The sequence below is a fragment of the Schistocerca americana genome, chromosome 2 (genome assembly GCF_021461395.2).
Source record: "Schistocerca americana isolate TAMUIC-IGC-003095 chromosome 2, iqSchAmer2.1, whole genome shotgun sequence".
Classification (NCBI taxonomy): domain Eukaryota; kingdom Metazoa; phylum Arthropoda; class Insecta; order Orthoptera; family Acrididae; genus Schistocerca; species Schistocerca americana.
Window position 1 is genome coordinate 224,468,266 of NC_060120.1, and position 26,681 is coordinate 224,494,946.

The 26,681-nt window shown below is 44.0% G+C and overlaps 1 protein-coding gene across 1 annotated transcript; it reads right to left on the bottom strand.

The window, feature by feature from the left end:
* Positions 1–311: 311 nt before the first annotated feature.
* LOC124593908 (RNA-binding protein MEX3D) lies at positions 312–26,681 on the bottom strand (the record flags this gene model as incomplete). Its single annotated transcript, XM_047132259.1, has 2 exons — positions 312–1,081; positions 26,465–26,681. Coding segments are annotated over 2 exons (672 nt in total), but the record flags the coding sequence as incomplete, so codon positions are not given.

Here is a 26,681-nt window from a genome sequence, read left to right on the forward strand (position 1 = left end):
ACAGGAAACGAAGTCCAGTCTTGTGAGATGTCCTGAACAGTGTATGAAGGAAACAAGCAGGCGAAAATTTTTAATACGGAGAATACGGAGGCTGATTTGGAAATATATATATATATATATATGTGTGTGTGTGTTGTGGCTGTAAGGCGGCATGATGCTAGAATATAGTGAAATAAGGATTTTTCCTGGAACTGTGTTGAGATTATATTTTTTTTTTTCAGTGGCGTTGTGGGCAGTAGCTTGTGTGTTTAGGTCGCTTTTTTTCGTTTTTCCAGAGATTTTGGATGGCAGACAACGAATCCACATTTTTGTTGATAATTCTGTTTTGCGTATGAAAAGTAGGCCTGTGCTGTTTTCTTTTTTTTTTTTTTAGTGAGGTTGTGTTTCTATAACTTTAAAAAATGGGGAACAGTTTTGGGGAAGAACTGATGTCTTGTTTTCCGTGCTACTCCAATACACGTCGAGATAAGACAAGGTAAAGATGCAGTTCGATATGTTTACGAAACGATCAAGCTTGATCTTCTCATGCTCAGATTCCTCTCATTCAAGTCAAAGCTAGCTCTCCATGCACACTGTCCATTCATAGAGCAGCACTACGGAACGTCTCGGCTCGAGAGCTAGGGAGCCTAGGGGTAGAAGTTCTGCAGAGCGTCGGCGTACAGCACATTGTACTGGTCGCGGAGCACGTGCACGCGCGACGGCTTGCCGTTGAAGACGTAAGGCCCTTTGTCGAGGGTGTTGACGGCCGACTGCTGCAGCGCCGGCTTGGGGGTCGTGGTCGTGGAAGCCGGACGACCTTGCCAGCGGTAGACGCCGGTCGGCTTGCCGTTGGAGACGAACTCGACGGGCACGTTGATGAAGGGGTTGTAAGTGGCGGCGCGTCGCGGGGGCGGCGGCGGCGGCGGGGGCGGTTGGCTGACGTAGCCCAGGCCCGGCACGAAGACGTAGGGCGCGGCGGGCATGCGGATGTAGTAGACGGGCGAGTCGGCGGGGAACGGCTTGCGGCGCGTCGAGGCGCCGCCCACGGGCAGCCGCAGGCCGCCGGCGCGCGAGAACGCCTCCAGCCCGGAGTCGGGGTCTCCTGCGGACACAGTGCGATTGACGTCACACGGCGCTGTCGACACCCACCTCCAACAGCGGCCACATTATGTGTACTCATTACTATACCATATTTCTGGCACTCACTCTTTTTGTTATCATTGCACAGATTTGTTGTTGTTGTTGTTGTTGTGGTCTTCAGTCCTGAGACTGGTTTGATGCAGCTCTCCATGCTACTCTATCCTGTGCAAGCATCTTCATCTCCCAGTACCTACTGCAACCTACATCTTTCTGAATCTGCTTAGTGTATTGATCTCTTGGTCTCCCTCTACGATTTTTACCCTCCACGCTGCCCTCCAATGCTAAATTTGTGATCCCTTGATGCCTCAAAACATGTCCTACCAACCGATCCCTTCTTCTAGTCAAGTTGTGCCACAAACTTCTCTTCTCCCCAATCCTATTCAATACCTCCTCATTAGTTACGTGATCTACCCACCTTATCTTCAGCATTCTTCTGTAGCACCACATTTAATAAGATTTAATAAGAATGAAATCATATGAAATCATAAGAGTTCATCAACAATGTTAACAAGAGGAAACAAAAATATCAAAATAAATTGTCTCGCATTTGTAGATGACTTTACTACACTTGCTGGAAATTTCACGTCTGCTGACTCTTTTAGAAGAAATAGCCGGTAGGAATGGCTTAAGAATTTCTGAAGGGAGAAACAAACTTTTAACAGACATTAGCCCATTTTATACCAGTGGTAGGTTTTCCTCCCAGGTACAGCTGGTTCGTGTTTATCCCTCTAGATGACAGCTGAATACAAACAACTGTGAGAATGTAGAACAGATATGCCCTCTGCGCATGTTGTCACTGAACTCAACAAAAGCCGGCCGAAGTGGCCGCGCGGTTCTGGCGCTGCAGTCTGGAACCGCGAGACCGCTACGGTCGCAGGTTCGAATCCTGCCTCGGGCATGGATGTGTGTGATGGCCTTAGGTTAGTTAGGTTTAACTAGTTCTAAGTTCTAGGGGACTAATGACCTAAGCAGTTGAGTCCCATAGTGCTCGAACCCATTTGAACCATTTTTTTTGAACTCAACAAACAACAAGCCATTTCTGTTGTGAGATTTGTCTGCAATAATGTTCAAACCCAGAGTTTACATCTCTTAGCTTCATAATGTATGCCACATATCACATACAAGTAAATCAAAAATACTGTAATGTAATACTTAAACATTATATTTTAAGATATATGTAAGTTTATAATAATTCATTTCCATTGTTATGCTTTACTTTATTGTTGATTATGGCTGGCAGGTTTTCCAGCCAATGGTATATAACAGTCTCATTATAAGAAGGTTGGATTATAGTAACTGAGCAATATGCAGAATGAAATTTTCACTCTGCAGCGGAGTGTGCGCTGATATGGAACTTTCAGAGGCAGATTAAAACTGTGTGCCGGACCGAGACTCCCATGAAAGCTCATTCTTGAAACGTCCCCCAGGCTGTGGCTAAGCCATGTCTCCACAGAATCCTTCCTTCCAGAAATGCTCGTTCAGCAAGGTCTGCAGGAGACCTTCTGTGAAGTTTGGAAGGTAGGAGACGAGGTACTGGCGGAATTAAAGCTGCGAGGACGGGTCGTGAGTCGTTCTTGGGTAGCTCAGATGGTGTTAACGTGTATCTAGCACCGGGACTCACTCACGTAGCGCATGTCCTGCCTTTAACGCGCACAATGGCAACGCGGATTCAAGCAACTTTCGGAACTTACGTGAGAGTGGGACACCTGTTTAAGATCCAATACACAACGCTTACTCTACCACCTGGAAAGGGTGGACTTGGCCTGGTGAACGTATATGATATGGCACGGGCGTTATTCGTCAGTACGTTTTTTCGACAGTGGCGCGGTCAATTTCCGGTCAATTTCGTAGTATCTTGGGCGCGTTGGCCGATGCACTGGCGCCCACTTCAATGGTGCCCCCACTCAATGTGGGTCGTATTTCACCGAAGATGTCACATTTCAAGTCTTTCTTTTTGGAGCTTAGCTATGTCAGAGAAGCCTTCCCAACAACACAACTACCGACGACGCGAGCCCGCATCTCGTGGTCGTGCGGTAGCGTTCTCGCTTCCCACGCCCGGGTTCCCGGGTTCGATTCCCGGCGGGGTCAGGGATTTTCTCTGCCTCGTGATGGCTGGGTGTTGTGTGGTGTCCTTAGGTTAGTTAGGTTTAAGTAGTTCTAAGTTCTAGGGGACTGATGACCATAGATGTTAAGTCCCATAGTGCTCAGAGCCATTTAGCCATATTCATTTGGCAGACACTCCATTATGTTTAAGCTGTGCAACAGTGAACGCTGATGAACGCCGTTTACCATGTAGTGATTCGGCTCCGGTGTGGCACGTGGCACGGCAGATACTGGCGTTCCTGTTTCGCACCGCCCCTCACACAGTTTCATCGGACTCACTCCTTTTCTCCCAAGAATCTTATTTTCCGGTCCATAAAACAAATGCAGTGACATGGGTACGGGAAATGGTTGTGGGCTACGTCAACAATGACTCGGAAAAGGACAAAATGGATTTTTGGCATTTTCTCCTGGATGGACACGCGAAGCTGCAGCAGCGTAAGAAATGTAGGCAAGACTTCGCTAATTATCTGCGGCGGACATTTACCGACCCGCCGGCCAGATGGGGTGTGACGGGTGACAGGTGAGATAGACGAAGTAAGCTGAGACAGACATCGACCACACTTAACGGACCCTTAGTTATCTTCGAGAAGACGACCCAGCCTTACGCAAACGTCTGGAGAACGCGTCGATAGATGCCTCTATTGCTCTATCGACCGTCGGGTGGTGATCAGGTGTCGCCTCCGACTTGAATTTCATTTCATTGCTAGAGGAGTATGTTTCTTTTGTATTTGTACTATCACCGATGTCGTCATGTCGTCTTCATTTGAACATTTTGAATTTTATTCATTTCCTTACTTAATTAATTTCTAATTAACCACTATTTGTCAAAATTTGGACATTGTAGAAAAAGAAAGATGGTAGAGCACTTTTCCGCGAAAGACAAAGGTCCTGAGTTCGAGTCTCGGTCCGGCACACAGTTTTAATCTGCCATGAAAGTTTCAACTGAGCAATAGTTATTCTTTCTAGAGTCTTACCAGACAATGAAATTATTGTACGAAAATGAAACACCTACAGCCCTCCTTATGATCTTCTTTATTCTGTAGCTACCAGTTTCGGCGCTTGAATGTGCCATTTTCAGGTCATAGTTGATGCTTGAGGTGTTATCACGATCCATATATACGCTGTATCAGTGGCCAACTGGATTACGCAGGCTATCTGTAACAGTGATGTCAGCACTCCAACCATCAACTGCCAACTGACATAACAGGAGTGCTGACTTCACTGTTATAGACAGCCTGCGTAATCCAGTTACGTTGGCCACTGATGAAGCGATCGTATGGATCGTGATAACCCCTTCAGCGTCAACTACAGCCTGAAGGTAGCACATCAAAGCGCCGAAACTGGTAGCTACACAATACAGAAGATCATAAATAAGAACGGTGGTAGGCGTTTCATTTTCTTACAATAGTGAACGACCGTTGTTCCCAAGAGCTCCAGTCAAAAGGATGGACATATAAAAAAATACCGACGCATTGGACAAGTGATGGTGAGAATGATAAAAACACTGTGGATGTTATCACTTTCCTCCTCTGATATGCAACTGATGTTGAGTCTGATATGTCAGATCATGAAGCAGAAGGAAATCCTGAACATTTTCCAAGGAGACTACTCCAATGGTATAGTTAATTTTTTAGTGCTGTCTACCTCTAATAAAACTGAACTAGAAATGTCAGGTAAAGCGCCTGGAATACGTAAAACAACTTAGAAAATGTACACAGCTTTCAAGTGAGTGGCGAAAGTCTTGCTAGCATACATGAAATGACACAGCAGCCCAATATCAGCAAAGCAAAGACTAGACAAGTAAAGGCAGTATGTCCTTCAAGAACTAGGAGTGGTATAAGCCTAGACAAGAAAGAAAAGGAAGGTGAATTGAAATCAGGTGAAACCTTGCACTGGGCACCCATACTTGGCGGGGACACCAAAGAAGAAAGCAGTTTCATGATTGAAAATGAAGCAAAACTGAAATATTAAACTTATGCTCTATCAAACAAGAAGAAGAAATGACGTAAAAATGAGCACAGTGTTAGAAGTAAGATCCCTTGATATTTCGCTTACAGTCCAAAGTTTGCGGACTTCAAAGAAAATTTGAAAACTGCCTCTACAGAACGCTCAGTCAACCTGATATTCCTCTCCTGAGCTTTACAAGGGACTTTTGTCTCCAAGTACTTCTTAGTAACAGCATTTTCAGGTCAGTCAACGGATCTAAATTTAAGGTTCACACTGCCATGAAATATGATGGCAAGGAACACTGACTGGTCAGAAGTGAGCAGCGGGGAAGCAGAACACTGACCTAACGTGAAAAATATAGTATTACCCTCCAAGAGCCAAAAGCCTTATGACGTACAGTAAATAACATACTTAAAGAAACAATTCATAAAATGTTGACAAACTTCGTAAGCAAATAGTTTAAGGCATGTGAAGTTTGATTTTATTGCTTACTACGAACTTTAAACCATTCTTTAGAAATTGCATTAGTTAGTTCTTTTTATTCCTAAATCGTGCTTTTCGCGATTCCTCATTTGCGACCCCTTCATTTACCACTGGCAGGAAAACGTTCCAATGAAAAATGTGACCCTCGGGCATGGGTGCGTGTGTTGTTCTTAGCATAAGTTAGTTTAAATAGCGTGTAAGCCTAGGGACCGATGACATAGCAGTTTGGTCCCTTAGGAATTCACACACATTTGAACATTTTTGAAAAATGTGATGTAAACAAAACTAAAATCCATTCCATGTTGCTAAAATGCTAAAATGTGTGATACTTTAACGATTATACCGTATGTATGGGAGGATTTTGGAAGCCAAAATATTTCTGGTATCAGATGGGTTCCAATTGCGCCGAAATTTCTGTAAACAGACGTTGGTCAAAGAGAGAAAGTTAAAAAATTTAAATGTCTTAGTGAGATAATCCGAGAAAATGATCTAGAAAAAACAGCTATAGAGGGAAGGTTCTATAAAATGGGAAGTGCGTCTGGTACTGCTAAAGAACTTTGCAATAAAAAATGCCTGTCCAAAAATGCAAAAATAAGGTATAAAAGTACAGTAGTGAAGCAAGAATGTCTATCGCAAAGCGAAGTCTAGAATTAAACTATAATTAAATGAATTAGAAAAGCGAGTCAATGCGAAAACATTAACCCTCCGAAAAACTACTAAGTCTGGAAATTACGAAGTATTGGTGAAATTTATCGAAACGTAGAAAACATATGAAAAGTGATGAGAAATAGCAGACTGGTATTTTTCGGACATGCACCGAATGTAAGATACAGATTAATCAAGAGCACCTTCAAATAGTTGTAGACAAAAAGACAGCAGAAAGTTAGATCCACGACATAAAAAAGGATTTAGAAAAAAAATAACATAAAAACTGAAAAAGCAACTGACAAACAAGCGTTTAGGGAAAAAGTATTGAATATGGAAGGATTCCAACGGAGGAGAGTGAAAAAACTGGTCTGAAGTGGTCAGAAGACAGCAAAAATTGTGCTGTTTGAGACTTTCCCGCCGCTGCATCTGCTTGAGAGGTTCCCGGGAATTACGCCGGATAATATTGTAAAAACCGCACAATATTTCAGCGAGACAACTGCCCACCATCTTCAGGTGCTACTATCGCGTCGCTGAGAAGCTCGCCAGGGATTGCGAACACAAGATTAGTCTAAACACAGCGCGCACAGAGGCATTTTAACTGTCATTCTTCCCGCATTCCATGAGTGACTGGAACGTGAAAAAGCCCTAATAACTGGTACAATAGAACTTACCCAGTGGCATGCGCTTTACAATGGTTTGCAGAATATAGGTACACATTCCTTAGAAGTCAGTTCTCCATTATCGTGGTCGCTGCAATCAATCCTAAAAGTTGTCGTACACACTTATAATTAGAAAAATTAATTGCTTGAAAGATAACCACATGCCGAAGAACCAAATACATTGTGTATGAGAAAGTCTGAAGGGTAATTCCATTTTAGCAACCGAATAAGTTAACATTTTAACAGTGTCAACATTGGACGAGATGGTATTCAATAATATACTTTACGCTGGATATGAAGAACACACTTCGTACGCCGCGATTGCAGTATAGAAACTTTTATTGTTCCAAGATGACCGATGTCAATAGTCTTATGCTGCCATCATCTGATATGAACATGGAGATAATGAAGGGGAGGGGTGGGGGGTTATTACAGTTAATTTCATCCATTATACAAAATACAAAATTTCACGTACCTTATAGACCTTGTTATAAAAGTGCCACATTACGTTACATGAATTCAAAGCCTTTTATGCTCCTTCCCCTCATTATCTTCATGTTTTCCCCTTAGTAGAGCAGGCGATGGGAACATAAAACTGCTGAAACCGGTCATCTTGGAACAATAAAAGTTTCTATACTGCGATCGCGGCCAACGAACTGTGTTCTACATTTCCAACCATACCAGTCACTCCACAGTATAACATATGTACCTTACGTACTTAGTAGATGCTGTAGCACTTTATGGAGGCATTAACGTAGTACGTTTCATTCTCTGCCCCTGAAATAAACTTTATACTCAATAAAGCAAGGATCAGGTAGATTATCACAACATAATCAACTCAGGATGGATACAACGAGAGGCAGTTTCTCATATAACTAACGTTTCCACTACGAGGATTTATACTCAGTATCATCGGAGGGAGAACCTTTTCTTTGTCTAGTGACCGTAAACATGGAAGCGCCTGAACTCTCACGAGTTTGTGAGAAATTACAGTCACATTTGTGAAGATGACGGAACTGTTACAAAACCTAAGTAATTTGAGTAACATTTTCTCGTTTAGATACTTCAACTGAAAAACCTGTGACGAAAATTTGAAGATTTTTGTGGAAATTTTAATATGTAAGCTAACTTATTCTAGAGGACAGTTCATTAGATTCTCCACGAGCCTTGAAGAAAGCAGAACGGAGCTCTGTCGCGTCTTATGCAGGAAATGAGAAATCTGCCACACACTGTAAAGAAGGCAGCCACATTTTGACACGCACCATCAAACGAATGAAACAGCAGAAAATGAAGAGAAAGGAACAGCAGGCAGAAAACAGGAAATTAAACTGGAATTGGCATAAAAATTGCTGGGAATAAGTACAAATTAGGTAATTTTATCGTCCACGCACAAAAATTCCAAAACGCTTTCGCACTTAAGCTTCGAGATAGTCATCTGGCTGTTAAGAGAGTATTAAGCTCCTTTCTTAGGAAGGAAATATAAAAATATAAGTTCAAATTGTGATGTAAACTTCGTTACGGTTTGGATCTTGAATATTGCAGGTTATCAGGCCGATACATTTACGTTTTTTAGAGCTGCCCAGAATGCAAATTGTTACTCTTAGTTTTAAACTGTTCAATTTATACTGGTCCAATAAGACTGTGATGTTTAAGTATATTTTTGAATGCTTGGAGAGACAGTGCTAGCCATTTCAACTGATGTTTGCCATACCTTTTCCAGAAACACAAGTGAAACAATTTGCCTTGTATCGCTGTTTATGGAACTCTTCTGAGTAACAGAGAAACGGCTGTTTTGCTTCTATCAAGAGTAGTAGGTTTGAAGGCGAAGCTCATTGTTGTACTACAATGAGGTGACAAAAGTGTCCGATCTCCTTTTCCTCAGCGTAGTGCACAAAGAACACACTTCGTACGCCGCGATTGCAGTATAGAAACTTTTATTGTTCCAAGATGACCGATGTCAATAGTCTTATGCTGCCATCATCTGATATGAACATGAAGATAATGAAGGAGAGGGGTGGGGGGTTATTATAGTTAATTTCATCAATTATACAAAATTTCACGTACCCTATAGAACTTGTTATAAAAGTGCCACATTACGTTACATGAAGTCAAAGCATGCGACAAAGAAGATCAAGTGAAAGTCCAAGTTCATGTAGGCAATGAACTGCTTGAACAAGTTGATAAATTTACTTATCTGGGCAGTAACATTACCAGGGATGGAAGGAGCAAGGCAGAAGTGAGAAGTAGAATAGCTCAAGCAAAGGCTGCTTTTAACAAGAAGAAAAACATTAACATCTAAGAGCATCAGCCTTCAAATCAGGAAAAGATTTTTGAAATCATATGTGTGGAGTGTGGCATGCTATGGGTGTGAAACATGGACTCTCGGGACAGAGGAAGACCAGAAGCTAAATTCTTTTGAAATGTGGTGCTATAGACGCATGCTCAAAATAAAATGTATCGACAAGGTCACAAACGAAGTGGTTCTGGAAAGAGCAGGTGAGAAGAGAAGCTTCTGAAGTTTCATTGTTAAAAGAAGAGTGCAATTTACAAGCCATCTATTAAGACATAAAGGAGTCCTGAACACAATCATAGAGGGATATGTCGAGGGAAAAAGACCAAGAGGAAGACCACGACTGAGGTACATGGATCAAATCGTGAAAGATGTGGGATGTAACACCTATAAAGAAATGAACAGAAAAGCTGAAAGACGCACAGAATGGAGACAAGCTGCCATTGTAGCTGTTGCAAACCAATCCTTGGATTGACCACTACAGAAGAAGAAGTGCACAAACTCGACGTGGCATGGACTCAACAAGCCGTTAGAAGTCCCCCCTGCACCCTCTACACCCGTCCATAATTGGGAAAGTGTTGCCGGTGCAGGAGTTGGTGCACGAACTGACCTCTCGATTATGTCCCATAAATGTCCGATGGGATTCATGTCGGACGATCTGGGTGGTCAAGTCATTCGCTCGAATTGTCCAAAAAGTTCTTCAAACCAGTCGCGAACAGTTTTGGCCCAGTGACATGGGGCATTATCATCCATAAAAAATCCATCGCTGAATGGCTTCAAATGGTCTCCAAGTAGTCGAAAATAACCGTTTTCAGTCAGTGATCGGTTCAGTTGGACTAGAGGACCCAGTCCATTCCATGTAAACACAGCCCACACCATTACGGAGTAACTACCGGCTTGCACAGTGCCTTGTTGACAACTTGGGTCCATGGAATCGTAGGATCTACGCCACATTCGAACCCTACCATTACGTCTAAAGAACTGACCAGGCCAATGTTTTCCAGTCTCTAGGGTCCAACCGAAGTGGTCATGAGCCCAGGAGAGGCGCTTCAGCCGATGTGCTGTTAGCACAGGCACTCGCGTCCGCCGTCTGCTGCTATAGCCCATTAACGCCAAATTTCGCCACACTGTTCTAAAGGATACGTTGTTCGTACGTCCCACACTGATTTCTACGGTTATTTCACGCAGTGTTGCGTGTCTGTTAGCACTGACGACTCCACGGAAACGCCGCTGCTCTCGGTCGTTAAGTGAAGGCGTCCGCCACTGTGTTGTCCGTGGTGACAGGCAACGTCTGAAATTTGGTATTCAGGGCACACTCTTGACACTGTGGATCTCCAAATACTGAATTCCCTAACGATTTCAGTAATGGTATGTCCCATGTTTTTAGCTCCAACTATCAGTCCACTTTCAAAGCCTGGTAATACCCGTCGTGCGGCCATAATCACGTAGTAAATCATTTCACTTGAATCACCTGTGTACACATGGTAGCCCGCCAATGACTGCCCTTTGATATCTTGTGTACGCGGTACTACCGCTGTCTATACGTGTGCATATCGCTATTCGATGGCTCAGTGTAAGTATGGCACTATGTAGATAGCTTCCAGAAAACAAATTTCATGTCGTGAAGTTTGAAAATAAAATTGTGAAACGGAACTGAGGCACGCCTCGCGACGCTCCTACTCGACTTCAACTATCAGGAAGTTTCGCAACAGCTCATTCACAATCCTCCTCACCCCTTCTTGCTCCACATCCTGTCCAGAGTGTAGGATTCATTATGGTGGAAACGAGTCCTAGGTTGTAGATAAGTCATTCCATTGAGATATGCATCGTCTGAAAGGAATACAGGAGGGCCTCTGTGAAGAGTGGACAGTGGAGGGAGGTAGTAGCAGAGCTGAAATTTTCCTGTTCCAGTCACAACTGATTAGCGGCAGGAACGATTGTTGTCAAGCTTTTGTGTGAGCACAAATCTCACTAATTTTACCTCCAGGGTCTTTTGCGAGATGTACGTAGGAGGAATCAGTATAATGGTTGACTCTTCTAAGAACGTATGCTCTCGGAACTTTAACAGCAAATCACACTGTAATGCACAACGCCTCTCTTGCACATGATTCACAAAGTGGCTTTCTAAATGTACTGTACCAGTGAATGAAATGCTGCTTGGTATTATGATGTCAAGATGGTCGGTGACGGCCGAAGCCAAAAATCCCATTGCAAACTATCATATAATTTTTCTGGACAATAAACCATTTTATGAAGAGTTTTATCTATTACAAATGTCTCCACCGCGACGAAAAAGGCCTTATTTCCATTAAGAGTTGAAATAGGAATGGTGATTACGGTATAACGTCTCTTCGAGGCAGAAGTCACTTAAGACTGGGCACAAGCTTGTGTTGGACGAGGGAGGAAATCGGCTTTGTTCTTTTCAAAGGATACTCGCGAATTCGTTTCAAGTAGTGTTGAGAAAGTGCAAGAAACTTAAATATGGATGGCCGTATGGGGGTTTGAATCTCACTTCTGACTGAGAATCCCGTGTTCCAACCACTGTGCCTCAGGTTCCAACGTTTTGGAGAATAGCACCCGGTCATGAGGCCAGTTTTGATCTGATAGGAAGTTTATCCACAGCGCACACATTGATGCAGAGTGAAATTTCACATTCCACCTTATTGTTATTAGTGTAATAATAACTGGGATCCATCTGAGAGCGGACTTCCGTTTTCAATATTTGTTTTACAATACATGGAAACCTCTAAAATACGTCTCAGACAACAACGTTTTGGCCTTTCTCTGTACCCATAATACTTTCATTCTCTCAGAATGGACCTTTCTACGCTCATCAGTCAAATTTTTCCGATATTTTTGTATTTTTCTGACAGACCAGTCACCGGTCTTCTGACTGGTTTGACGTGGTCCGCCACCAATTCCTCTCGTGTGCAAACCTTTCCATCTCAGAGTAGCTCTAGCACTTGCAACCTAGGTCCTCCCAATTATTTGCTAGATGTATTCCAATCTCTGTCTTCCTCTGCAGTTTTTACCTTCCACAGCTCCCTCTAGTACCATGGATGTTATTCCCGATGTCTTAACAGATAGCCTATCATCCTGTCCCTCCTTCTTGTCACTGTTTTCCATATATACCTTTCCTTCCCGGTTCTACGGAGAACCTCCTCATTACTTACCTTACCAGTCCACCTAATTTTCAATATTCTTCTGTAGCACCACATCACAAATACTTCGATTCTCTTTTGTTCCGGTTTTCCCACAGTCCGTGTTTCACCTCCATACAATGCTGTGCTCCAAAAGTTTACCCTCAGAAATGTCTTTTTCAATTTGTTACTAATTAAGATACAAGCTTTCGGGTGTAAACTGCGAATCATAACACTGGTTTTTGTGTTTCGCTGTTAGTATCGTACCGACCAAGCCATCTCTTGAGGCATTACAACACGAACTACTTCTCACATATTTTTTAGCGTGACGCTCCCCAAGAGCAATAATGAGCAGAGCGACTTTCCACTGTCAGAAGCACTTTCTTGGAAAGTTCGTTACTCTCTTAGACAACGATATTTTCGTTAGAAATTGTAATTTTTATCGTTACTCTCCCTTAGGTATAGACAGTTCGTTACGATTATTGGAGTACAGACTGCAGTACGAAAATGTCATTAGTATTCATGGCTACTTCGAAGAGAGTGTACGAGATATTGCATGTCAGAAGTCAGAACGAGACGTTTTTCCTGCTAAACATTTTTCGGGCTGTGATTACTTTCCTTTTACGGTTACATTTTTACATCAGAATATTACGCATTTAGACCTCATTGAATAAACATGGGGGAGTTAAGCCTAGTCATTCATTTCTTGTCCCCGAGGGACAAGGCGGTAATTCTATTGCAACGTTGAGAGGGTCTAGTCGTAAGTAGGCGATTCCAACAAGTATTCCTGTTGTTTGTTTTTTTCTCATTAAATCGGCATCAATATGTATGCTTCGAGAATTCAGAAAGTCATATATTTTGTTTATGACTATTTCTCATTTGATGCTGGTACTCTTACCGTTGGTTGAAATGACTAGTTCTGCGCACACGCCACTTTGGTACAGAAAGCCATTCGTATGTACAAAGCACAGAGTTAAAGTGAAAACGATTAAAGAAATGAAATATGTGTTACCTGTTACCTATTAGTCAAAGAAAATATTGCCAGGACGTTGCAATAAGTATACTGTTTTGCTTTATATGTGAAATCTCGTCAGCATCAAGAGGTGGGCCAAACTAAATTCCAACACAGCGAACGTTCTCACGGTCACTGACTTCCAATATAAAAGTCATAAGAAGGTGGCTCATTTAGTAGTCGCTCAAAACGCAATAAGGCGCACTTGTCACATATTTCACTGTGTTATAATTGGCGTTACAACACTCTGGAGTCATTTTCATTTGCCTCTTGATTCGCATCAGCATGAAATTTGATGCCTAAATGTTTACTTTGCTATACACACATACGGGTTACTCGTCCAGTTAAAATGACTTCACGTGTGGTATTAGACACTGGGATGAACTAATATGTACACAGTCCATTCTTACGATTTATATTTGTGGCTCATTACACCGAAATGTTAAAAAATCGAAATAATGAATACATTCCTGATTTGCTGCTACTCGGCATAGTCCTCTGTGACTTTCCATTAACAGATGTCGTTTTGCTACTCTGCAATTAACTGAAGGCGTCCGTGTGATTGCCGGCCGAGGTGCCCGCCGGTTCTAGGTGCTTCAGTCGGGAACCGCACGACCGCTACGGTCGCAGGTTCGAATCCTGCCTCGGGCATGGATGTGTGTGGTGTCCTTAGGTAGTTTGTTTTAAGTAGTTCTAAGTCCTAGGCGACTGATGACCTCAGACGTTAAGTCCCATAGTGCTCAGAGCCATTCGAACCATTTGAACTAAAACCTACAGAACAACTTCGAGGACTTCACTTTGTTAGTGACGAAACGGTGCAAGCAGAGGTGAGGTTGTGGTTCCGTCAACAAAGTAAAACCTTCTACAATGGCGGTATCAACAAACAAGTCACTTCTTGGGAGAATTTTTCCGATAAAAAAATTCGGGAGCATTACTTTCCAGCACGTCCTCGTACAATATGCAGACGAACCACGAGGGAAAACAGGAGTAAAAGACCAATAAGAAAGTGGGCGGGTTGTGAAGGGTAGGACTAAAGCCCATCGTCCGCATTTATTTATTTTGTTCCAAAGGTAACAGAATTTCTTCATGTTGTCTATTAGCTGCCTCTCAGCTTTGATGTTAAGTTCATTGGTAGCCTCATTTCTGCTAGTCTTAATTACTTTCATATTTCTTAGTTATGCACAGTAAATATCCTGTGCCGATTACACTATTCATTTCGTTCAACAGGTCCTGTAATTATTCTTGCTTTCACTGAAGATAACAAAATCATCAGCGAATCTTTTCGTTGACACCCTTTCACCTTGAATTTTAATCCCCCTCCTGAAGCTTATTTAAATTTCCGTCATTACTTCTTTGCTCTAAAGCAATTAGAACACTATGAGTATGTGGGTGGTGTGTGTGTGGGGTGGAGAGGGGGGGCGGGGAGACACTATATCTGCTAGTGTCCTCCTTAAACCGAGCACATCTTCCGTTGGTCTTCCATTCCTATAGACCCCCCTGGGTTATTGTGCATATTGCATATTACTCGTTTTTCGCTATAGCTTATATCTTCCTTGTTCGAATATTTCAGACACCTTTGACCGTTTTACGTAGCCGAACGATTTTCTAGATCGACAAATCCTATGAGATTGTCTTGATTCTCTTGAGCTTTGCCTCCATTATAAAGCGCAACACAGGACTGCCTCTCTGATGCCGTTACCTTTTCTAAATCCAAAGTGACAGACATCTAAGATATCCCAAATTGTCCATTCTGTTCTTCTCTATATTATTCTCGTGAGCAGCTCGGATGCATAAACTGTTAACCTGACGGTGCGGCAGTTCTCGCGCTCCTCTACTCTTGCTGTATTCGGAAAAATGAGCCTTTGCATCTCCAGTTTCAGATTTTCTATTTTCCGCGCCACAATCAGACTTCTGACGTCCAGTCTCCGACTCGTAGACTGTTACTCTCCCGTTGATCATTCAGTATTTTGCTGATGGTTATTTCTCACTTGACGGTCCTCTCCCGGAGATCTCAGAGGGTAACCAATCCGTAATCTTTTGCCAAAGTCACTTTTTCAACTACAAGTCACATGGCCTGTGGATACACATCACGTGTTTCTATCGATCTTAGGTCTTTGCGCATCAGTATCACGTCAGACATCTCTTGATTACTTAAAAACTGTCCCGGAAAATATTTCGTTAAGGTCTGAACTAACTGGCTCTACTAACCAAGTGTACTGCATCTGCATATGACCTACCCCAGTAAGTTCCTAGAGTGGATTTCAACACGAAAGCATTAAGAATTAGTATTTATAAACGGAGAAAGATATTTTAGTAACGAATCAAGAACTTTGTTCAAATGTGTGTAAATTCCTAAGGGACCAAACTGCTTATGTCATCGGTCCCTAGACTTACACACTACTTAAACTAACTTATACTAAGAACAACACACACACACACACCAATGCCCGAGGGATGACTCGAACCTCCGTCGTGAGGGGCAGCGCAGTCCGTTTCATGGCCCCTCAAACCACGCGGCCACTCCGAGAGGCTCAAGAACTTTAATTTTGCGTAATTTACCACCTTTCACTCGAAGCAGATGGTTGGATAATAAACAATAGACATTGCATACGCACTCCACAGAACGCCTATGCCCTGCCGCCGCTTAGCGGCGTAATCGATAGTAAAAGACACCTAGCATCGCGGGGAGGTGGTGGCGAACATTTTGTCTCTACCAAATGTTGTTCCTTTACATGCTCTATCGCCCCCTAGGCTTTTGATGTAATGATTCTGAAGCACGGTGTACATACTTGGATGTTTCAATTGCTTTACTAAAAAAATAATGCCTGTAGAGCAACAGTTGCCAACCTGCTGTCCTTAGGGGGATGGTGGGTTGAGATGAAAATCCCATGTATATTATAATGTATACATAAAGTCACTGCCAAAAATCAGGTCTACGGATATCGTATGGGAAAACAGAACACATGGAAAGAAAGGACAAATAGAACCATGCTTTGTACACAAAATACGGGAAGGTTAATAGGGTGAAAAAATCGAAATATCTTGGGGAATATATACAAATAGGAGGATCAAACAAGGCATCCAACACAGAAAGAAAAGAAAAACTTCAGGAAGCGTACAAACTGGCATGGACGCACTACAATAAAAGAAATATTTCAAGACAGGACAAACTCAGGCACTGTAGTCCAGTTGTACTACCAGAAGGACACAACGCAACAGAAACGGCCACAATCGGAGCATCAGGCATCACAGAGTCAGAAAAAAATAGAACCTAAAATGCTCAGAAAATTTTTTGGAGCAGTACACGCAGATGGTATATGGATGAACAGACCAACAAAAGAATTATATGAACGCACGTACAGGCTCACAGACATGATCAAAAAACACCGACTAACATTCTATGGATACATACATAGAATGAACAACAACGAACTCATAAAGAGGATTTTTGATGTGGTAAACAGTTCAATAAAAAAACTGTTTCAAGAAATAGAAGAAGACCTAAAAAGAAACAGAGATCAGTACTGAAATTATAAATGAAAGAGATAAATTTAGAAACAAAATTATGAACACGAAATTTGAAGTAAAAGAAAGGAAGAAAGCAGGTAAAATATGGACAGAGGAAAGGAAACAGGAATACAGCCAAAGAATGAACAAGTCTCGGGAAGAGAAAAAGAAGAAGAAAGCCAGAAAGAAATGAATAGTTGTCTAACATTCGAGTTAACCACTATCCTGGAGGCAAAAGTGTGTAATAATAATAATAAAAAATGCAAAAGCTTTTGTGTATGTATGTTTGATACTTCTCCACGCTGAATGGCTGGACCGATTTTGAAGAACTTTTATACTCATAATTAACAAATAGGCTGGTTTTTGGAAGTTTGAAGTACAAGAAATTTACTGGTTTGAAGAATATAACGCGAAATGTGGAACAATATGCTCTTAGAAAAAGCTATTTGCTCTTTCATTTTTGAACCGTATCGTATTAGTGAAAATGGTTCTATTGTTTAATGTGTCCTACACACAGTAATACGATTCAACGAAATGAATACAGTGATTATGTAGTGCTCAAAAAGTTTAATCCGTGCTGCTATACAAGCCCGTTGAATTTTAGCCGCTGAGCGTCAGGCGTGTTTTATAGCTTCTGAGGCGCTTGAAGACCCACTACGACAGTGTTATTTAAGCACCACAGTCTCGTAAGTGATCTTCTGTCTTATTTAAGTATGTAACTACAAGACAGCAATTAATTTACGAACAAACGGCAATCAGTCGCTGTTTACTGATTTCTTTTTTACGTATTACAAGAAATTTGCGATAACTGTTTGTTCACAACCAAGTGCTGTTCATTACGCTGGCATGATTTCAAATTGTAGCATGTCGTTGTTAGTGCTCCAAACTTTGGAAGTGAATTGCATTTATTACGGCGCCTCATATCCATCAGTACTGTCAAACATAGCAGGTACTGCATTCCTGTGTACTGCATTCCTGCCGAAAATGTAAGCGATGAGACTGAAAGTCCATAATATAAATCACGTAAACATGTACACGTAGATGTGAAAGATAATACTTGTTCATTTCCAGAATTCATTCGCGCGATTAAAAGTTGTACAGCTCTTCACCACATTTATTCACGTATACTACAATGTATAGGCAGTACATTCACGACTGCCCGCATCTCGTGGTCGTGCGGTAGCGTTCTCGCTTCCCACGCCCGGGTTCCCGGGTTCGATTCCCGGCGGGGTCAGGGATTTTCTCTCCCTCGTGATGGCTGGGTGTTGTGTGCTGTCCTTAGGTTAGTTAGGTTTAAGTAGTTCTAAGTTCTAGGGGACTGATGACCATAGATGTTAAGTCCCATAGTGCTCAGAGCCATTTGAACCATTTGAACCATTCACGACTAATAAATACTGTACGTATGCACCTACAAATACATAATGATCGAACTGTGTCTTACAATCACAATACAATTCAACTTCCCAGATCCTAACCACTACAATGGTATCCAGCCGAAAGTTTAAGATAGCCTGCACCAGCAGCACCATCAGCGAGCCTACTTAAATTTTACGCTTTTAGCGAGTCTAGTTAAGTTTACGCTTTTAGCGAGGCTGGATTTGGTTAAGATATGCGAGTGTATCCGCTGGTATCAGGCACACACAAATATTATAAAATTATCACTGCACTGAACTAGAAATTACTTTTTTTTATTTCTTCGTGAAGTTAGTATGTTTGTTACTCCTTCACGATGAAAGGGCTGGGCGGATTTGGATGAACTTTGGAACGGAGATAGCCTATACCCTGAATTAACACATAGGCTACATTTATTTCCGAAAAAAGCACTGTTCCCATGGGATGGTCAAAGAGACTATTGTTCCCTTGGGATGGGTAACGTGGCTAAAATGTCATAAGTGGAAGTCAACTATCAAATGAATGCCGTAGATTGAACCCAGAGATTAGTTTTTACTTGTTTTGACAAGTTAAATAAGTACATACATAAAACTAAAATAGCAGAAATATTTGTACAGTATAGTCGGCCGTGGTAGCCGAGCGGTTCTAGGCGCTACAGTCTGGAACCGCGCGACCGCTACGGTCGCAGGTTCGAATCCTGCCTCGGGAATGGATGTGTGTGATGTCCTAGGTTTAAGTAGTTCTAAGTCCTAGGGGACTGATGACCTCATATGTTAAGTCCCATAGTGCTCAGAGCCATTTGTGCAGTACAAAATCGTCCATAAACTCCGTAATAACGTAACATATGCACATGATAATATTTTGCAACATGTAGAATGTTTGGAAGTGTATTAGATTGTGATATTATCGGGAATATAATTAACTGTCAAGGAGAAACGCTAAAAGTGACAAATACCTGGGCACGCAATGTTTTCCACAGGGACAAATCCAAGTTGGCTGCCCATGTGCATCGAGAACCAGAAATATCTACATATATCCAGAGAACAAGAAGTATGTTGAATCGCAGCCGCATTTAAGACTTTTAAATCTCGGAACGTTGTTTACAGAGACTTATTACAGCAGATTTCCGGCCCTCCATACACACTAACACAATTATAAACTTTTCCGTTCAAGGCATGTCGCAAACAGTCGTGAAACTACACTCCTGGAAATGGAAAAAAGAACACATTGACACCGGTGTGTCAGACCCACCATACTTGCTCCGGACACTGCGAGAGGGCTGTACAAGCAATGATCACACGCACGGCACAGCGGACATACCAGGAACCGCGGTGTTGGCCGTCGAATGGCGCTAGCTGCGCAGCATTTGTGCACCGCCGCCGTCAGTGTCAGCCAGTTTGCCGTGGCATACGGAGCTCCATCGCAGTCTTTAACACTGGTAGCATGCCGCGACAGCGTGGACGTGAACCGTATGTGCAGTTGACGGACTTTGAGCGAGGGCGTATAGTGGGCATGCGGGAGGCCGGGTGGACGTACCGCCGAATTGCTCAACACGTGGGGCGTGAGGTATCCACAGTACATCGATGTTGTCGCCAGTGGTCGGCGGAAGGTGCACGTGCCCGTCGACCTGGGACCGGACCGCAGCGACGCACGGATGCACGCCAAGACCGTAGGATCCTACGCAGTGCCGTAGGGGACCGCACCGCCACTTCCCAGCAAATTAGGGACACTGTTGCTCCTGGGGTATCGGCGAGGACCATTCGCAACCGTCTCCATGAAGCTGGGCTACGGTCCCGCACACCGTTAGGCCGTCTTCCGCTCACGCCCCAACATCGTGCAGCCCGCCTCCAGTGGTGTCGCGACAGGCGTGAATGGAGGGACGAATGGAGACGTGTCGTCTTCAGCGATGAGAGTCGCTTCTGCCTTGGTGCCAATGATGGTCGTATGCGTGTTTGGCGCCGTGCAGGTGAGCGCCACAATCAGGACTGCATACGACCGAGGCACACAGGGCCAACACCCGGCATCATGGTGTGGGGAGCGATCTCCTACACTGGCCGTACACCACTGGTGATCGTTGAGGGGACACTGAATAGTGCACGGTACATCCAAACCGTCATCGAACCCATCGTTCTACCATTCCTAGACCGGCAAGGGAACTTGCTGTTCCAACAGGACAATGCACGTCCGTATGTATCCCGTGCCACCCAACGTGCTCTAGAAGGTGTAAGTCAACTACCCTGGCCAGCAAGATCTCCGGATCTGTCCCCCATTGAGCATGTTTGAGACTGGATGAAGCGTCGTCTCACGCGGTCTGCACGTCCAGCACGAACGCTGGTCCAACTGAGGCGCCAGGTGGAAATGGCATGGCAAGCCGTTCCACAGGACTACATCCAGCATCTCTACGATCGTCTCCATGGGAGAATAGCAGCCTGCATTGCTGCGAAAGGTGGATATACACTGTACTAGTGCCGACATTGTGCATGCTCTGTTGCCTGAGTCTATGTGCCTGTGGTTCTGTCATTGTGAGCATGTGATGTATCTGACCCCAGGAATGTGTCAATAAAGTTTCCCCTTCCTGGGACAATGAATTCACGGTGTTCTTATTTCAATTTGCAGGAGTGTATTGACTCCCTTGCCTGCCACATTTTGTAATTCGCTACTCGGTAGTGTAAAAATGTCTTTCCTGAATAAAAGAGGGAGTTGTGAGCGACACTTATTCTGTCAGCTTCTCCCATCGTCTCAAAATCTGGTGTCTTTTTGTTTTCTTGTTGCGCGGTTTGGTGGGTGGCAAGTGGCTCGCGCCCGCTGCCTCCATGGGATATCTTTTGTGATGGAGCATGCGCGTGGGTAGTGAGTTTCGGTATTAATATTTCCTCATAAATTACTGTTTAACCGCGGTCAATAATGCAGGGGGTAGTTATTTAATAAATAAGCAAATATTTGACCTGAGCCTCCAGTGATAGACATGTCGCGCGAGATATTCTAGAGACCCTGCTGCAGTCGGTTATGCTGTGTCATCCGAACAAGGCACAGCCAGGGCAAATGCACCACAGGCGCAAAGATGCGGGCTGGAGCCAGTGCCGTACAGACTCGCCACCTGCACGAGTTCCACCAGCGCCACGGGCGGCGCTGAGTACGAAGATATCGTCTTCACCTCGGCCAATTGCTGGCCGAGTACAGTCCGCCAATGACCGGAAAACAATGGACAGAAGCATACTCGGTAGGTCTCACCCACTTGGTTATAGATCATTGTCCAGGGCTGACTAAGACAGGGAACGTCGTTTAGTGAACTCTCAGAAGTGAACACACAATTGTTGTAAACTGCATTTGCTGTGTACTGTGAAGTTTACCTACGATTATTTACACTTAGCCACTGAGCGACTTTTTGTGTTATATTACATGCAGTGTTGCAGACTTTATTATTCGACAAGCCACAAAGATAAGGAAACCTTTTTAACTCATTTGTGTGGCTTAGTTACTAATTTTTTGGAATGTTGTAGACCCTTCGTTCTCCTAACATGCTACGTGACACTGGGGCATAGCTGTGTAATAGTGGCAGAGAGAAATTGGATACTTAACTGTAGAAAGGTGCTAAGTGCCAAATTCATGAAAAATGTGCTAAGTGGTTTGAAATTTTGAAATTTGTGGTAAGGTCTCATAGGACCAAACCTCTGAGGTCATCGGTCCCTAAGCCTCCATACTAATTAATCTAACTTAATCTAAGTTACGCTATGGACAACACACACACCCATGCCCAAGGGAGGACTCGAACCTCCGACGGGGGGAGCCGCACGGACCGTGACAAGGCGCCGTAGACCTCGAGGCTACCCCGCTCGGTGATGAGTGGTTTGAAACGCGCAGGACATCGAGGAGGATTACGTATGAAAAGTTCTGTGTCCACCGAGAATTGCAAGTGGGTACATTTGCCACCACTAGATGGCAATGGTGCTAAGTTACCGGCTGATTTTATAAGAATGGTGCAATGTGCCATTCAGTTGTGTGTGCATATCGATTGATACGCAGCAGGCTATGTTTGTATCCAAGCTAACACACACCAAGGTGTCTTGTTACAACATGGCAGTGTCTGTGACACGCTTCAGTCTTACCTGTGCACGTGGGATGAGAGTATCGCTGGTAGGGGTGGAAATGGAATAGCGTCATGCATCCTGAAAGTGTTAAACACCGGGATAATAACGAAGAAAAACCTTATTGTTTGGAGTGACAACTGTGCTGCACAAAACAAGAATTGAATGATGATATTTCTTTTTCTGGTGGCAAATGGGTTGTTCACACGAACAGAACAACGGTTTGTTGTTAGTGGGCACAGCTTCCTCCCCTGCGACTCTGAGTTTGCCTTGATAGAGAGAAGGAAGTCGGTGACATCGGACGGATGGTCGATGGTGTCGCTCTCCCAGGCGTCACCTTCCGCAGTGCGGCATATGCGGATGATGTCGGTGTGTTCGTCGCAAACGCCAGGGACATCGATTCAGTTCGCCGAGTTCTCAACGTTTATGAACGAGCATCCGGTGCCATGTTAAATTCCAACAAAACGGTGCTGATCCCGCTAGGACCACGATCGTTGACCATCGAACGCCCATGGTACCGAGTTGTGGGGGAACAACGTATCTTGGGCCTTGAGGTGACTGCCTGTCCGCAGCGCATGTTAACACTCACGTAGAGGCGAATTCTCACGCGCATCAGAGGACTTTGTGTGAGTCACGCTGATCGACGACTCGACCTCCATCAACGAATCCAACTGATTAATACTTACATCATATCACGGGCATGGTATGTAGCACAACTCCTTACGCTACCGAAACAAACCGGCAGAGCCATCTCAAAAACAGTATATTGGCTCTTGTGGCGGCATGCACTGTTCAAAGTTGATGCACAGACTTGTACACTGCCAAAGGTCGATGGTGGCCTTCGACTCATTGACTTTACCCGCAAATGTGCGGCCCTCCTGATTCACCGTATCGCCACCTTGCGTGAAACTGACCCAGGTGGGACAACAGCGGTTCTTTTCGACCGTTATCGCCCACGATCGGCGCGTGCAGCAGTATGTTTGACACATATTCCGTTCCGGATGACGACAGTCAAGGACTATTACCTCAATCAAAGTTACGTCCTAACAGTGGCCACTGACAAGGCACGCACGTCGAAGCGCCTTTACCAGGCCCTTCGAGGCCAGCCCACACCACATAAATTAGAGGACAGACGACCGTCAGTCATCTGGCACCAAGCTTGGGCTAATATCAACAACCCAGCCCTTCCCACGGAAGTTTCAGCGCTATGGTATCGTGTCGTAAACAATTTAATCCCCACTAATCATCGCCTGGCGGCCATCTGCCTACGGCCCTCGGCTGCTTGCGGCCGGTGTGGTGACGTAGACACCAGAGAGCATCGTCTCTTATGCCCTCACCTCAGAGAAGTGTGGGACCTTGCACGTGTGCTATTAGCGCTGATCGGTGGGACGACACCAGACAATGTGTCAATCGACTGGTTCCTTACCCCTGATATTCAGACCAACCCTCGACCACGACGTAACGCAATGGTGTGGCTCTTGGGCCACACCATTTTCACGATCTATGACCTTTCCCTCACCGATGCTGTCTCTTTCATGGACTACCTGTGGAGCCAGCATCGCCTGGCGGAATCTGACCGGAAATATACCATTACTTTTGCAAGATTTCTGAAAGTTGCAATGGTTCATGGTTATCAAAAGGTGTTCCGGGTTGACTAAGGCACCCCGTCCAGGAATTGCCTGAGTTTACCCCTGGATCTTTGTCACTCGGACTTTCAAACTACCCTTGACTTGCCTATACCCAAGATTTGACATTGGCCTTCTGGGCATCACTAGCGTAGACGTTTCTATGCTACTGATAATATGGCAATTGGTAACATGGGAATTGTGTGAACCTTGTATGATAAATTATTGGAAAATTAGAAAACACGTAATCCATCTTAGAGGATTATTACTTCGTTAATTCTATGGACAATGGGATTATCTCGCCAGTTTCGTTTTCATTTGTGTGTGCTGCCGTCCCCGTTTTTAATTTGCCTTCATTTCTGTCTTTATTTATTTCTTGCTTTTTAGTTACTAAACTCAGAGAGAGGTGTATTTCTGAGTAGTGTGTCGTCGCCCCCTGAGGCATAGCAGAGTATGCCTCCGCTTTTATTTTCGGTTTCTGGCAATAAGTCTTGCTACTAACAGCACCTTGCTTTACGTGCTGCGTCGACACTAGAGGATGGCAGAGGAAAACGTAGGGCTATAGGGGAGGAAGGAGGCCCAAAATAAAAAAGGCATTTGTACCCAGCGACCTAATCAAAATGGTCGAGGAAGCAAAGGTTGTTAGACCTTTCAAAGTATTGTCTGTGAACACTTCTGATTTTTTTAATATTCAAGGTGTAGCAGACGAGAAACTCTCTACAAAAAAGCTGAACATTGCAAAGGATGTCAGCATCACATATGAAGGGCTTATTTCAGTAGCGGTACAATTCCATTTTTGTTCATTTTGAGACACAGAGCCCTACAGTTAAATTAGCGCTGAAAAATCTGCAGTTGAGATACCAGAAATATTCAGACATATGGTTTCTTGCTAGAGATGAACCTTTCTTTCTGTTTGTTTGGAACATTAATTTCAGAAACATTATAGACAGAAAAGTGGAGGTAATGGACTTGTACCACTATTGAAATAAGCCTTTCATATGATTCAACAGATGCAGCAATAAGAGCAATAGGAGAATGTTACACTGACGTGGAAAGGATCCGACAGGTGAATGTGCTCAAAAAAGGGAAACATGCATGAAACATTCAATCTGCTAACTTCGAAACTATTTCCTCAATCCACTCAATTACAGATGAAAAGAAGAAAGATTTAAAGGCTATGATACCTTACATGGAAAAGAATGAGCATAAAGAATACTATATACGGATCTGTGGAGAACGACTAAGAACAAAAAATCGATGGCACTTAGCAACTTTCATAAGCGTTTCTGTTTGAATTGCCTTCAGCCCAAACAGCTCCAATTGTCATGAAACCACCACTAATATACGACAAGATACTCTCATTTGTAACATGGAAAAATTTGAGGAATAAATAGTTAAAACTTTGCACTACAGACTGTTTGTAATAACTTCATTTCATAAATTTGGTACTTTGCACCATTCTACAGTTATTATCTAATTGCCTTAGCGATGTACTTGACCTAGTAGGTAGTGTCGGACGTTCCATGCGGTTTTTCGCGGATGATGCTGTAGTATACGAGAAGTTGCAGCATTAGAAAATTGCAGCGAAATGCAAAAAGATCTGTAGCGGATAAGCACTTGGTGCAAGGAGTGGCAACTGACCCTTAACATAGACAAATGTAATGTATTGCGAATACATAGAAAGAAGGATCCTCTATTGTATGATTATATGATAGCGCAACAAACACTGGCAGCAGTTACTTCTGTAAAATATCTGGGAGTATGCGTGCGGAACGATTTGAAGTGGAATGATCATATAAAATTAATTGTTGGTAAGGCGGTTGCCAGGTTGAGATTCATTGGGAGAGTCCTTAGAAAATGTAGTCCATCAACAAAGGAGGTGGCTTACGAAACACTCGTTCGACCTATACTTGAGTATTGCTCATCAGTGTGGGATCCGTACCAGGTCGGGTTGACAGAGGAGATAGAGAAGATCCAAAGAAGAGCGGCGCGTTTCGTCACAGGGTTATTTGGTAAGCGTGATAGCGCGTTTAGCAAACTCAAGTGGCAGACTCTGCAAGAGAGGCGCTGTGCATCGCGGTGTAGGTTGTTGTCCAGGTTTCGAGAGGGTGCGTTTATGAATGAGGTATCGAATATATTGCTTCCCCCTACTTATACCTCCCGAGGAGATCACGAGATTCGAGCGCCCACGGAGGCTTTCCGGCAGTCGTTCTTCCCGCGAACCATACGCGACTGGAACAGGAAAGGGAGGTAATGGCAGTGGCACGTAAAGTGCCCTCCGCCACACACCGCTGGGTGGCTTGCGGAGTATAAATGTAGATGTAGATGTACTTCCCCAGAAGCCGTTTCACGAACTCACAAACTTGGCCTACCGTAATAACAGTGGCAACTCGGCCTCCACAGCCGTAGCGACGAGGCGTTTACAAAACGCGACGAGGGTTTGCAAAAGCGTACCTTCTATTTCGTCCTCGCCGTAGCCCAGGTAGGGCTGGAAGAGCTGGAAGTAGGCGAGCGCCTTGTCGTTGCGTCTCTGGGGGTCTTCGGCGTCGCCGTCGGCCAGCCACTGCGCGCTGCCCTCGTCGGCGGGGGCCTGGCCCGGGGGCGGCCACTGGCCCACCACCTCGGCCCCCGGCGGCAGCGGCACGCCCACTGGCCACGGCACGACGCGCCA